The following is a 15886-nucleotide window of genomic DNA, read 5'->3' on the forward strand; positions in this document are numbered from 1 at the left end:
TCCTCATGGATACTAGTCGGGTTCGTTAACCACTGAGCCATGACAGGAACTCCAAGGGGCTTTTAAACATCGACACTGAAAAGAACACAGCTGAGTTGGTCCTGCTTCTGCCCACTGCTTCCCCTCGTGTTTGCGTAGCAGCAACAGCTCTCAAAATAACAGCTCTGTCGAGGAGAGAAGGGGCTGGCATGTGGGTGTGACACTTCCAAGAAACTGGACCAGCTCATAAAAACCTAAGTGTTTCACAAAAGCTTTATTGGTGGTCACGTCTACAGTCGTCATTACAGTGCAGAACGATCACAGTTCAGTGCAGTGCTTCTAGTACAAGTCATATAAAACCGTGGAACACGCTGCATGAATAGTGCACTTGATATAAAAATAAATTACACTTTAAAAACTACGGCAAAGCTTTACACATAGAAAAAGTAAACACAAAATAGTTAGTGAGGTCCTCATCACTGTCTATCATACCCAGACATGAGATAACGAGAGCAAGAGGTCTAAGACACCTCTCTGATGAAGAGAAATCCTGGACAGTGCCAGAATTACTGTCTCCATCAAGGCGATCCAGTGGCTCGTGATCCCACTTCTCAGAACCGGAAGCAATCACAGCTCTACCAAGTTAACTCAGCAGAGTTAGGCTCAGGGCAAATTTCTATAATCCAAACAAATTTCCTCATCCTGGAGGCTAAAAGGTAGGAAAAGCTTCCAACTTTCTTGAAGAACAGTAGTGCTTAAACTTATGAGAGGAAAAAAAATCCCAAATAATATAAAAATGTCTATTATACATTAGATTCCAGTTGCTAAGGCTGAGGGCAAGAGTAATCAGAAACTATTGAGACCTTGAAGCCCCTCAGATCGGGGAGACTCTTGACCACGGCTTGTCCAAGTGTGAGTGAGGTCGCCCACCTGCTCCAGTGACAGACAGTGATCGCCCGCCTGGCTCCCAGGGAGCCCCCTGGACCATACACACCGTTATCTACACAGCCGTTGCCCTCTGCAGCAGCGGGACCTGCCATCTCTGCTCTTTATAGAGAACGCCTGCCGACCCTGCCCTAAAAGTGATGAGAACTTGGCTTCTAAGAGCCTGACTTACAGAAGAGCACACGAGCTCTTCCTCTACATAGGTGACCACCAGAGAGTTCTGCTCTAAGGAGGTTTCTGCAGCGACACCGGAGCTTTCCCTCCCGGTTCAGCTAAGCAGAGAAAGAGGAAGTGTCAGCCGGAGCTGAGACGCATGAGGAACAGGTGGCCAAGATGCAGGACGACCCAGGGACTGCATCCTTCACTGTCCATGGAACAGCTGTGACTGCTCCGGTGGGTGAAGGTAAGACACAAACTTGGCAGATGACAAGAAATATTGCTAATAACGGGCAGTTCCTGTGGTTAGGACTCGAGCTTTCACCACTGCTGCCTGCCTTCAATTCCTGATCTGGGACCTGAGATCCCACATCAAAATAAGATCTTTTCTTAAAACAACATCAGTGTTTTAGGAAAGCAGCTCAGGTAAAACCACATTCATCCCGATCAAAGGAATTGAATCACTCCTCTGTTCAGCAGGGTATCCCCCGGGGCAGGGATGCAAGAACAGTGAGCCCTTCCTGTGAACACGAAAGTGAGACCCTGAGAAGCAGGATCTCCTTTATTACTCCACTATTATTTCTCAAGTTCTCAAGAGTCTAGGAGAGAAACCTGAAATCTGCCAACCTTCTTGCCAACTTCCATGCCAGCTCTCCCTTCCTGACCAGGCCCCGGATGCGCAGCGAGCTGACCTGGGCTTCAGCTCTCCGCTGCTTGGAGCGCCCCACACACCCTAGACCAGGGGCAACAGCAAGTAGACACAAGCCACAGTCCCGTTCTAAGCAGCCGCCTAAAACCTGCTCACAGTCACCAGCTCTACCGTGGTTCTTCCTGGTCTGTTTCCAGAGTAAAATCTGTCTCTGGAGAGACTGGGAAGAGAGCGACACAGAGTGGAGCCTGTGACTCAAGCGGCCTTCTATTATTTCTACTAAACTGGGTCTGTTATCTCAGCGCTAAGGCGCCTCCGTGTGGCCTCCCACTGCAGGGACACTAACCACCTGCACTCTGGAGTGAGCGCCCAACTGAACCTGCGCTCTCCACTCACACCTGTGCTTGCTCGCTGGCCTGACATGGCCAGTGCTCCTTCCAGCTGTACTGCAGCGCGGCATGGGAACCACATCTGACACAGAAAACTCCTGTCCAGCCCACTGCCGCTGTGAACAGCCATCTGAGGGTCAGAGCTGTACTGGGTTTATCAGTGGCTCAGATGTACAGGCAGATGTTAAGCTTCTCTGTCATCAGGTACCGTGCCCCAAGGGCCACCTGCCCGCAAGACTGCCACAGCTGGACCTCCCCCACCCCCACCCCACTTCAGTGTATCCACCTGCTCTGGTCCAGTCATGTCAAGCCCCAGTCTCTGTCAGCATCCTTCGCCTGCTGCTCTCTCTGCGCCTCCTCTACCTGACCTGCTCAGACCTCAGCCCTGCCCTCACCCCATTCAAAATGAGCAGAACAGGGGAGCATCATAGCCACCCGGGAACGGCACCTGCAGCAGGTATGAAATGACATTTAGACTGACATGTATCTGCTGCGTAGGGCTAATTCAGTAAAGCATTAATGTCCATATTTACCAGTTCCTGTCAGGATGCGAGGCAAAGTGTCCTTTAACTTGAGATTAAAGGAATGTTTAGAGGTCCCTATCAATATTCTCACTGGTAAGATTACAGGTGCTTGAAGACATAAAGGTTAGCGGTATTTCAACAATTTAGTTCCAAAATCTAGAAAGCTGCTCTGTGACCGGAAGCACAACCTTAGCCCTTTACCTCCAGGGCCATCAGGACTGAAAATGTGATGTCCCTTGTTCTAGATGTCACTACAGCGGCAAGAAAATCTGTTTCACAATTAAGAATTGGCAAGAGCTCCCCCAATGAAATTCACAAGCTTCGCAAGCTAAGGGGAGGCAGCCAACAAGAAGGGCCAACTTTCTTTCCTTGAGCAAAACTGTTTTGTGCAGGAGTGGTTTCCAATCTCAACAGCTCCCTGGGAAACAGCACAAGATTAAAGTTCCTGAGCTTTCTAGACAGACCCTCGTGATTATGCTACAAGGAACAAACCCAGGAGAGTCCAAACCATGTAGTTTTAAAGATCCTGGAACTGGGAGTTCTTTTATGGTGAATAGCATACATTAAACGCTCTATTACATATATACACCACAGGGCAGGAAACTAAAACCAAATTCCAGGAGGTATACTTTAACAGCAACCCTTGACAACAGGGATTAACGGCAACTTTACCAACACTTTCCAGGTCACCCTCATTCCTCGCAACGGCTAAGGTTTACTTGATGCAGTCTAAATTTTTAAAGCTAAAAGAGTATTTTTCTGCGCACTGGAATTGAAGGTAGTTATTTTTATTCTTTTCTCTATTTTGTATAATGAGCACATAATACTTTAACATTCAGAATTTTTTGTAGAGACCAAAAATGATGAAGAAATTCTAGAGAACTCTTTTTAACCAATAGAAAATCCCTAATGTGGAGTGAGATGTGCATTCTTTCCATAGGATGCATTTAGTTTCAGCCATGAACCACCGTCCCCTGCCACCCCCCATTCCCTATTTCTATCCCGGTACTGTTTATCCTTCACTTTACAACTCTAAATTTACTCAGCTTACATGAAAAGGAAAAGGCGCCCACGTCCCCGTAGGTACCCAAGAGCTACTGTGCTGCCCCTTCAGTCCCTGAGTCTACCGTGGCTTGTCCCCAGCAGCAGGAGCAAGTATGCGTGCCTGGAGGTAAACGCCCCAGGGTCTCTTGAACCACCAGCCCCTTCTAGAGTGAAAAGACTGTGCAACTGAATTCTCTGTAGCTCTGCTCAAGGTTTATCTTACGTTGATGTAAACGTGGAGTATTAAGATAGCCATCCAGCAAAAAGTCAAAAGTATGGGAGACATCTGAAAGCGGTCTGTACTCTAAAAACGTCTCTTTAGTAATAATTAATCTACCTAAATTCCTGATTCCCAGGCAATGCACAGCAAGGTACAATTTCCCTAACAGACATTCAGATCAAAGACCCTCACCCTGACGAGAGAGAGAGAGAGAGAGAACGAGAGAGAGAGATAGAGAGAGAGGAGAGAGAGAGAGAGAACGAGAGAGAGAGAGAGAACACGAGAGAGAACCAGAGAGAACGAGAGAGAGAGAACAAGAGAGAGAACGAGAGCGAGCGTGCGCTCGTCCGCGAGAGCCTACGCCGGCGACGGCTGCCTATGGGGGTGTTGTGAGGAGTCACCACCACTAGGGGGAGCCAGGGGCTTGGAGGAAACCGCAGGGAAAGCAATTCCCAGGTTTCAGGAATTTACAGCTTGGATAAAATTATAGGAAGTGGAAGATCATATACCCGCTCTTGGGCAAATGTGTAGTGTAATGAAACCCTTCCAGCTGGACGGAAATGTAGCTGTTTTGTTCATGAAGGTGAAGTCAAACCTAGGTGAGCTTTTTACCCACAAGCAGATCCAGCTCCAGCAGAAGTGGACTCTGGGACGGACAGCTGGAGGGCCCGGCCTCGGTCACAGGCCAGGAGGTGGCCACCGCTCAGAGCTCAGTGGTCAGCAAGCACTTCTGCTTCAAGGTGGCTTCTTCAGCCAAAGATAGAGCAGAGCTGAAAGGAGGGAAGAGTGGGTCATCAACTCTTTTTCGAAAGAAAACCATTTTGGGGGCGGGGGGGAACAGCAGGCATTTCTCCACACGTGTCACAGGGAGCATGTTGAGAGTTAAAAGAATTATGACCTAAGTGAAAATGTAGTGACACTGAATTTAGCAACAAGGTAGTCCCCAGGGGGGGTCACTGTCTAGATAACAAGCTTAGGTCATCTTGAAATGGAATCTAGATTCCCCTACCTCCTTGCCTAAAATCCACCAGACAGACTGGTGTCTCACTGAGCTGGGGTTACCCCCAGGAACCAAGGAAACTGCTGTGCTAGACAAACACCCAGGGGCAGGGCGGGGTAGGGCGGGGCTGGGCTTGGGCCCCATGGTTGTGTCTGAGTCCCTGGACCACTGCACCTGCTCTGTCAGAGCCAGGGGGAAACAGAAATACACAGCTCGCCTGAGGGCCCCATGGGCAGAGGTTCAGGGATGCAACAACCCCTATTCTGGTTTCATAGAGATGGAAAACAATATCAAAGTGCAGAGGCCAGAGCTGAACATCAGAAGCACTATCATGACACAGACATGAAACAGCAGTTGCTGGCACCCCCTTCTCCACCTCTACCACAGAGACCAACACTTCCAACTGCTTCTTCTTGGTATCCCTTCACTGCTCTGGATCTTTGGTTCTCAAAGTGTGGTCCCTGAGACTTGTTACACATGCAAATTCTCAGTGATGCAGAGTCAATGTGGAGAGAATGGATATGTATATAGTATAACTGACCCACTCTGCTGTAAAAATGACACCAAGACAACACTGTAAATCAACTACACCCCAATAAAATAAAATAATCAGAAACAAAACAATGACCCAAAGGAGGCCCAGTAACCTGCATCTAACCCTCTCCAGGTGCTCTACTAGCTGAGTTCTACCTGTTCTAAGGGATGTGTTTCCACAATGACTTCCTGATACTAACTACGAAGCTGACACTCCACATGACCAGCCCCACAATCCCTCCTTCCCGTCTTTTTAACCGTTTTATGAACGATTCTGATCATGTTAATATTCGGTGTTTGCTGCAGTCACATAAATATGAAAATATTTCACAACTGAAAATACACGTACTTCTTTTTTGTACAATTCCTTTCCCCTGGACTGAGTAATTGCCTCCTTTTTGGTTGTAACTGCTTGCTCAGTTTCCCAGGCTTAGTTTCTAATTTATCCTCAACCTCATAAACGTAACCATGGCTCTGTTCCCAGTAGGAATGTTCAGACACATCATGTGAGAATTAAACTGGGGTTTGGGCCATGTGTTTGTGGTTTCTCCTTGGCCGTACCCTTCCTCAAACTCTATACCCTCCTCTTCAAATATGTGCAGGATCCTTTCTGGACCTGCTTGGAACTGTGCTCTCCTCTGGTAGGTTCTGCACCTATTTCCTGGGTCCCCTCTTTTCTTTCTTGGATAACCACCTTGTTTGGATGGAACTCCTTCCCCAGTAAGTAGCTTCCCAAGGAAGCCTGCCTTAGAAGTATGTACTTTAGAGAAGCCCTCTGCTTAAAAATGTCTTCATTCTAATCTCACACTTCATTGGTAGTCTGGGTATAGAACATGCAGTGAAAAATGACTTTCCTGGAGTTTCCTTTGTGGCTCAGTGGTTAACGAACCCAACTAGGATCCATGAGGATGGGGTTTGATTCCTGGGCTCGATCAGTGGGGTAAGGATCCAGCATTGCCATGAGCTGGGTGTAGGTTACAGATGCAGCTCGGATCTGGTGTTACTGTGGCTGTGGTGTAGGCCTAGAGCTGCACCTCTGATTTGACCCATAGCCCGGGAACTTCCATATGCCACAGGTGCAGACCTAAAAAAAGCAAAAAAAAAAAAAAAAAAAAAGAAAAGAAAAAGAAAATGACTTTCCTCCTGAACTCTATAGGTTCTACTATCTTCCAGCCTTCGGTAAAGCCTGCCATCATTCTGATCACCCATCCTTCCTTCGTGCATACTCTTTCCCCCTCTGAAGACATATATCCTCCCTTAGGTTTGGTATTTTGAAATTTCATCATGTTCCTTGGTATTATCTATTTTCCTTCTGTACTCAGTGGCTACCTTAATCTAGAAACTCAAGTACTTCTGTTCTGGGAAATCTTGATTCCTTTCTTTGACATTTCCTTCACTTTTACTTCCTCTTTTTCTGGATCTCCAATGATTCACATATTGGACTTCCTAGACCAATCCTCCAATTTTGTTTTCTCTCCCATTTTCATCTCTTTGGTCTACTTTTGGAGAGATTCCTCCAATCTTACCTTCCAGGCATTCTCTGGACTTTACTTTTAACATGGTTAATAATTTCCGAGACTAGTTTCTTATTTTCTCTTCCTTTTCTTTTTAAATTTCCTGTTTTTGTTGTATCGATATGGTGTCTTCTCTCTCACACTTTCATTTGCTAAGTTTCTGATCCTCACATTCTTTTATTTCCTCCTTGTTTCTTTTCCAAATTTACCTGCTTTGGTCTTGCCTCAAACAAAATAATCTGAGGGAAGCTGCCGGATCTTTTTTTTTTTTTTTTTTTTTGCCTTTTAGGGCCGTACCTGAAGCACATGGAGGTTCCCAGGGTAGGGGTCAAATCAGAGCCTACGCCATAGCCTCAGCAATGCCAGATCCGAGCCTCGTCTGTGACCTACACCACTACAGCTCACAGCAACACCGGACCCCCAGCCCACTAAGCAAGGCCAGGGATCGAACCCACATCCTCATGGATTCTAGATGGATTCATATCTGTTTCGGCACAAAGGGAACTCTCAGGCTGTTCATATTTATTTATTTATTTATTTATTTATTTTTATCTTTTCTGGGGCCACTCCCACGTGGCATATGGAGGTTCCCAGGCTAGGGGTTGAATCGGAGCTGTAGCCACCCGCCTACACCAGAGCCACAGCAACGCTGGATCCGAGCCGTGTCTGCGACCTACACCACAGCTCATGGCAACACCGGATCGTTAACCCACTGAGCAAGAGCAGGGATCGAACCCGCAACCTTGTGGTTCCTAGTTGGTTTCGGTAACCACTGCGCCACGAGGGGAACTCCAGGCTGTTCATATTTAAGAATGAAGCACTGGAAGGCTGTTTGGAAGCTGTGGACAGATGGGCAAAATCCGCTAACTAACAGGCTTCCAAATCGAGTTATTAGGCAGATTTCCAGGCAATTTAATCAAGGGATCCACAAACGTCAGTGTCTCTGGACCTTTTCTCTCTAGGTGAGTCAGTTTTTCTAGAGCACAACTGTCTTAATTCTCCCCTGAGACATTTACCCTTGGCCAGCAGCATTCTGGAAGCTGGAAAAAGAACGAAGGCTGGAAGCCTCATCCCCCGGTTTGCAGACACTGAGTTAACTTCCCCGTGCTCAGTTCCTCTCAACAGACTCCCAAGTCCAGGGCCTCTCCTGCCCAGTTCCTCTGGAGGGAAACCTGCAGAATGAGGCCAGCGCTGGCAGGGTGGGGAGGGAGTGTCCAAATGGGTATGAACACTTTCAACAAGCCTCATATTCTCAGCTCCAAGTGCCCCATCTTCACAAACATGTGATCCCTCCAGCTCCTGAGCCTTCCTAGCATTCTGCTGTGTGAGTGGGCTTTACACTTTCTTACTTCCCACCCCCCTCCCCTTTCAGGCTTAGATTTCAGTTTTCTCCTCTCTGTCAAGTTAGTTACCACACACCTATCATTTAGCTGCTTCCAAAATTTGTTCAATTCTCTCCATTGCTGTGGTCTTCTCTCCGCTCCTTTGCCTTTGGTGTTTTATGCCTTTAAAATACATTTTTTTTGGAGTTCCTGTCGTGGCTTAGCAAAAATGAATCTGACTAGCATCCATGAGGATGCAGGTTCAATCCCTGACCTCGCTCAGTGAGTTAAGGATCTGGTGTTGCCGTGAGCTGTGGCATAGGTCACAGACATGGCTCAGATCCTATGTCACTGTGGCTGTGGTGTAGGCCGATGGCTACAGCTCCAATTAGACCCCTAGCCTGGGAACCTCCATATGCCATGGGAGTGGCCCTAAAAAGACAAAATAAACAAATAAATAAATAAAATTGTTTTTGCCTGCACCCAAGGCATGCTAAGTTTCTAGGCCAGGTATCAAAGCTGCACCACAGCAGTGACTCAAGCAGTGACAACATTGGGGCCTTAACGTACTGAGCCACCTGGGAACTCCGCCTGTGCTGATTTAAGCTGCTAAATTTGTGGCAATTTGTTACACAGCAATAAATAACTAATATAATTATTTTTATGCAATTCATCTGTATTGCTGCACTGCAGCTAGAGTCCATTAATTTCTACCACTCTAGTCTAGTATTTATCCAGTTGACTGCTGATGCACTCTATAAAAGTTTTCAGCTTGGACTATGATGAATGCAGCTGCTATAAACATTCTTATACCTGTCTTTTGATGGAAATACATCTATATTTCTCCTGGGTATGCACATAAGAATCACTGAATCACTGAGTATTTTCACCCTTTGGTAGACACCACCAAATCTATGTCCAATGTGGCTATTTCAGAGTTTCAATCACCCTGTACCTTTACTGATACTTGGTACTCCATGTCTTCACATTAGCTGTTCTAGTGGTATGCAGCAGGATCACACAGTGGTTTGACTTTGTATTTCCTGATAACTTGTCAAGATGTACCATCCTGTATGTTTATTGGTCATCTGGATAGCCTCCTGTGAACTGCCTATTCAAGCTTTTGCCTGTTTTTCTATTGAAAGTCTTTTTCTTATTGATTTACTAGAGTTCTTTGTATATTCTGAACATGAGTTCTTTGTGAGAGATGGAGACAGACTCAGAGGGCAACTGTTCTCCCCTACTCTGGCTTCCCTTTCTGAATGCTTGAAGTTATATCTTTTGATGAATAGGAGATTTTGATACAATCCAAGTTATCCATTTTTTTCCTGTATCATTAAAGCTTTTTGTGACCTGTTTAAAAAATCTTTCAAGGTCACAAGGATGTTCATTTATATTTTCTTCTAAAAGCTTTATTCTGGACATTTCATATTTAGATCTGCAATCCACCTAGGATGGATTTTTGTGTGCAGTATGAGGTTGGGTCAAGATTAATTTTTTCCCCACAAAGATATTTAACTTGTTGGGCTGATTTACTGAAAGGCCATTCTTTCCCTTCAGCACCATAACATTGTTTTTCATAATCGGATAACTGCATTTGTGTGGGTTTGCTTCTGGACTTGACTGTTTCACTAATTTACTTGTCATGTTTTCTTTATTGAGATACTGACATATAATATTACATTAGTTTCATGTGTACTACTTGTCATTTTTGATGTAATTATTTTATGACAACTTTGCTTTGGGACGGAATGGAGACAAGCTCTGATGCCATCTCTAACTTGGAAGTCCTTAAGAACTCATGTTTTATTGTGTAAACTCAATTACAAAGAACTACCACCTGGTCCTCTGCACATAATCTCTATTTTTACAGTGGGAATTACTAGTCATTCAAATGTTGAGGAAAATAGCCTAGTGCATTTGTACAAAGTGCCAGCTGATGCTTTGTGGGCTCCCCAGGGCAGGGATCATGTCTCTCTGGTTCCCTGCTGTCTTCTGTGCCAGATACAATCAATGTCTGCTACCGAACAGACATCCAATGGGTGTTTGCTGAGTGAATAAATGTCTTAATGACTATGGAGATGAGAGAACAATCTTAAAATGAAGCTATGGATTTCTCTCCAATTATGATTTCTAATAACTTTTCCTTTACATATAGTTAGGACTTTTGTTCTCTCTAAAGCATCAACTTCAACAGACCCACATTCTCAACACCAGGAGGGTACGAGAAACAGCAGACATACCCAGGAAAAATTTGTCTGAGTTGAGAAATGAAGGCAATTATAAATCTTTGCAAAACAGGCACAGTTTTACTCCTAATGATGAAAAGCTGAAGAACTACTTGCTGAACCAAAGCTCCTTTACGTCTTGTTTCTGTCTGTGGCGAGCTGTGTGTTAAAATGAGCCTGCAGCAGGTCTTTGTGAAAGTCCTCTCAGAGCCTTCACCTCAGGAATGCCCTCCCTCACCCTTACCTGTGCCTCTCCTCCCAGCATGATGGACAACATAATAGTAAAGCATGATGGGAAAAGACGTAACTCAATTTTAAACCAAATAGAAAATTTTCAAAATAAACCATTAACATCTTTATCTAATGAATACTTCATTAAAAAATAAGACCTACTTCATAATTTTGTAGAAAATTGCTTCTGACAAGAAAAAAGAAAAAACGCTACCCTAAATAGCAAACAGTTTTAATTAGGTTCAGTGGACGAAGAATTGACCTTACTACTTTAAGTATAACTAATTTTATCATTTTTTTCCTTCTAACAAATGCCTCAGAACTGCTACTGAGAAACAACTTGCTTACCTGGTCACGGCATCCACCAAGAACGGAGCTGGGGGAGAGATGAGCGAGGGGACCTCTCTAGGACCATGTCCCTCCTTGCCTGCTGAGGACAGTCCAGTTCCTGAAAGCCCATTAGGAAGGACAGTGCTCTGCTGGGGAGACACAACACGTCTGAGCAGAGATGACAGGACCTGCCCAGCAGCCAGCTCATCGGCTCCCAGTCACTTCCTCCATTACGGGAATAAGGATGATTTTCGTGATCAGGGTTGTTTTGCTTTGGATTTTTTTTTTTTTTTTTAACCATCCTTCACATCAGATTTTTATTTTTGTCTTGTTAGCACCTTGAATCATTTATGAACAGAAAAGTTACATCATTCATTTGAAGCCAGCAAGTTCAATTATAAGCGTTTTCAAGGAAAAAGTAGAGGCCAGGTATTCCTTCAGGCCTCACTCTGAAGGGGCAATGGAAAGAAAAATTGCAAATATCATGAACTTACTGGCACAATCCAACGGGGTGTGATCATTGGTGCTGAAGATACCTGAAATAAATTGTATATATGTGTTTATTTTTAGGGAAGACTGGCTCATGTTCATAACTATAGGCATGATGCTTTCCTCTATTATGAAATGCACTGGGTGGGGGAGCAGTTCCTGGGAGGGGCCTTGAGCTGACAAGGACTTTTGTTTTATTTTGGTTTTTTGGTTTTGCTTTTTAGGGCTGCACCTGCAGCATATGGAAGTTCCCAGGCTAGGGGTTAAGGGGGAACTACTGCTGCCGGCCTACGCCACAGCCACAAGAGCATGGAATCTGAGCTGCGTCTGTGACCTACACTACAGTTTATGGCAACGCTGGATCCTTAACCCACTGAGCGAGGCCAGGGATCAAACCTGCATCCTCATGGATACTAGTCAGGTTTGTTTCCACTGTGCCACAATGAGAACTCCAAGCTGACAAGGACTTCTGAATGCCAGGTCCTTTTCTACAGCTCAGATGCCACACATCACCATGAAAGAAATGGTCTCTTTAATCTAAAAACTTACTACTCTAAGAATGCTAATACTGCTTTGAGGTTGTTCACTAGAATTTCCCCTTACTCTTAGCATCGAATTTAACATTTATTTTCTGAAATTTCAGTTCATTACAAACAATCCTTGGAGTTCCCACTGTGGCTCAGTGGGTAACAAACATGACTAGTATCCATGAGGATGCAGGTTTGATCCTTGGCCTTGCTCAGTGGGTTAAGGATCTGGTGTGGCTGTGGCTGTGGCTGTGGTATAGGCCAGCAGCTGTAGCTGAGATTTGACCACTGGCCTGGGAACTTCCATAAGCTGCGGGTGCGGCCCTAAAAACCAAAAAACAAAACAAAGCAAAAACAAAAACAAAAAACCACCTATTGAAATTCATTACAAATAATCATTACAAATTTCAGTACTTCAGTTCACTACAAATAATCATTGCACAGTACCCTGAACAATGGATTATGACTAATTCAAATGAACAGCAAAAAAGAAATTATACAGAAAAAAACCTGCCTACATACAGTTCATTTTCTAACTGTGCATGAAGAAAGTAACAATAAAAACACCCATACTGCTCCTAACTCAAAGGGCCTTTGTTACATTCTTATTAATGTTTAATTTTCTAGATCTTACTTCTATGTAGAATTATAATCAACTCTTCCTATTTTATGAAAACTTAGACTAGTCCTTGCACTGGTGACAGATGAGGATTAGAAAAAATTAATACAAATTCAGGTCTTAGGTAACCACCAAAAGAATAAAAATATAAAATATGACTTTCCCACCAATATTAAGATTTCTTTTACCATAAGAAATAAAAGATGGAGAAAAAGAAATACGGTAAAATAAAAAAAATTGGTGTGGCAGAAACAAGTTCTCTAATAACCATAATTACAATAGATATAAAAAGATTTAAACTCAATCAGAGGAATTGAGACTCTGAGATAAGATTTAAAAAACAAGACCCAGCAAAACATTCGTGAAAGGTCCACTTAGAACCAACAGATACGAAAGGCTGAGAATAGAATGACACACAATTATACATAAGGCAATTCAAACTTAAAGCAAGGTGCCAATTTTTAATCAATCAAAAGGGAAATAAATAAAAAGAATAAGGGCAAAGAGGAGTTCCCCTGTGGCACAGCAGGCTGAGGGTTAAGTGTTGTAACTGTAGTGCACAGGAGGTTGAGGGTTAAGTGTTGTAACTGTAGTGCACAGGAGGTTGAGGGTTAAGTGTTGTAACTGTAACAACTGCATGCACTGCTGTGGTGTGGGTTTGATCCCTGGCCCAAGAACTTCCACATGCCATGGGTATGGTCAAAAAAACCAAAACCAACCAAACAACAACAAAAAAAGGGTGGGAGTTCCTGTTGTGGTGCAGCGGAAATGAATATGACTAGGAACCATGGGGTTGTGGGTTCGATCCCTGGCCTCACTCAGTGGGTTAAGGATCTGGCATTGCTGTGAGCTGTGGTGTAGGTCACAGATGTGGCTCAGATCTGGTGTTCCTGTGGCTGTGTCATAGGCCAGCAGCTGCAGTTCCTATTCAACCCCTAGCCTGGGAACTTCCATATGCTGTAGGTGCAGCCCTAAAAAAAGCAAGTAAATAAATAAATAAAATTAAATACCATTCACAAAATCAACAAACTATAAAGTATTTAGGACTTAACCTAACAAAGAATAGAGAAGACTTAACAGAGAACAGAGCCTCTAATAAGGATAAGAAAATAGAGATATATATCATGTTCAAGAAAAAGATATTACAAAAATGCCAGTTACTTCTAAAATAATACATTTAATATAAACTTCATTAACGTGGTAGCAGAATTTGGGGGGAAATATGACATAACGATGCTAAAATGTATAAGTAAGGATATACTAGATATTAAAACAGATCACAAAGCCAGAGTAATTAAACACAATGGTACAAGAACAGAAAAGAAGGCCCAATGGATGAGAACAGAAAGACTAATAAACCAACTGGGAAACGACGGATTATTTAGTAGATAATATTGGGGAAACAGGCTCTTTATATGGATAGATACAAAGTTGGGTCATATCAAAGCCATAACAAACACCCCCAAACCCTCAAACTTTTTAAATAGGTTAAAATCTAAATGTGAAAAGTGAAATAAAATAGAAGAAAACAAAAAGAACACTCTGTGACCTCAAGGGATGGGGTGGCAGATGAGGAAGGATTTTTTTAAACCCCAAACCATAAAGAGGTACAAGGAGATTATGTGCTGTCAGAGTAAGTTGCCTGCCCAATGAAGGGTGTGAATCTGTCTCCCTCTCATCTCCTGGCAACACACCCTGGCTGTCTCAATCTCCCAGCCACCCACCTCGACGATACTGTGATGAAAATTCCTCAGATGTGTTTATATACAGATTAGGAGAAAGTACTTTTAACATCTAAGACAGACAAGGCTTTTCAGGAAACTCCTGAAATCAGCAAGAAAAAAAAAAAAAAGATAGGACACCCAAAAGAAAAATGGGCAGAAGACATGAATAGGGAACCTAAATCAGCATGAAAATAATGGAGGACAGGTAACATTTAATTCATGAGAATTGAAGCAATGAGAGAAATGCATAAAGATGTACCATATTAGAAAGACATAAAGCACAGCTTAAGGAAGAATGCGAGGGAAGGAGGCCTTGCTGGGAGCACTGAGCAATACCCAGTGGAACCAGGTATTCTCATCAGCACCAGCCCTACAACCCTCCTTGTGAGCATGTACCCCAAACTCTCCCACAGCTCCTTGAGAGGGACACGAATGAGGGTGTTTATCTGAATAGACATACAAGAGGTGGCCTGGAAGGACACATATCAAATACAGCTGAATGGGTGTCTCAGGGGAAAACGGAAACAAAACAAAAGAGAACACTTCCACAGACCCAAAGAGATAATAATCAGCCATGGACTGAGAGGTGTAATTAATTTAATTTGGGCATCTGACATTTTAAAAACTGGATACTACCCTATTGGTCTGAGAGATATCTTATTGTCACAAGTTTATTTTATTTTACATATTTACCAATTCCCAAAGTGACAGGACTCTTTATGCTTTCTAGAACTCTCTTCCTAGTCTTAGTAATGGATATTCCTGCTCTAACTTTTAGGCTCTGCTTTTGTTCCTCTATGGGAAGATGGGATTTTATAATTATAACTTGGACATTTCTTCTTGAGGATGGTAACTGTAAACCTAGATAAACACAAAAGTATGATAATAAAACACTTTCTCTAATAAGATACTTTATTTTCATATCTAGAACTTTTGTACAGCTTTACTCTTATAAAGATTTTTTTTGATGGAAAAAGAAAAACAATAGCCTTCTTAAAGCCAGTTTTTTTGTTTGTTTGTTTTTTGTTTTTTGTTTTTTTTGCTTTTTAGGGCCACACCTGTGGTATATGGAGGCTCCCAGACTAGGGGTTGAACTAGAACTACAGCTGCTGGCCTACACCACAGCCACAGCAACTCGGAATCCAAGCTGCATCTGCGACCTATTCCACAGCTCATGGCAATGCCGGATCCTTAATCCACTGAGTGAGGCCAGGGACTGAACCTGTATCCTCATGGATCCTAGTCAGATTCATTAACTGCTGAGCCACGAAGGGAACTCCCTTACAGCCAGCTTTAAATATAATGGGGAAAAAAAAAATCTCAACAGCAAAAAAAAAAAAAAAAAAAAAAAAGGAAGGACCTGGAAATAACAAATAGGAAAATGTGAGCATATATTGGGGAAACTGTAACTACACAAATTTTAGGATAAACAGAAAGTCTTGGATGAGAAAAACATTGTACT

The 15886-nt window shown here is 43.4% G+C and overlaps 1 protein-coding gene across 4 annotated transcripts in view; it reads right to left on the reverse strand.

Annotated features, from left to right (window-relative positions):
• The window catches only part of EPB41L5 (erythrocyte membrane protein band 4.1 like 5), a 136678-nt gene continuing 121026 nt past the window's right edge, over positions 235-15886 (reverse strand). For 3 of the 4 annotated variants that reach the window (XM_021075139.1, XM_021075140.1, XM_021075142.1), the window contains 3 exons: positions 11560-11601; positions 11084-11214; positions 235-4676 (listed from right to left, as the gene is read on the reverse strand). In XM_021075139.1, the coding sequence (XP_020930798.1) occupies positions 4610-4676; positions 11084-11214; positions 11560-11601 (240 nt within the window). In that variant the 3' untranslated portion in view covers positions 235-4609. The remainder of the gene's footprint in view (positions 4677-11083; positions 11215-11559; positions 11602-15886) is intronic. The other variant, XM_021075141.1, reaches the window with a different exon arrangement.

This window comes from Sus scrofa, chromosome 15, assembly GCF_000003025.6.
Source record: "Sus scrofa isolate TJ Tabasco breed Duroc chromosome 15, Sscrofa11.1, whole genome shotgun sequence".
In the NCBI taxonomy this organism is placed as follows: domain Eukaryota; kingdom Metazoa; phylum Chordata; class Mammalia; order Artiodactyla; family Suidae; genus Sus; species Sus scrofa.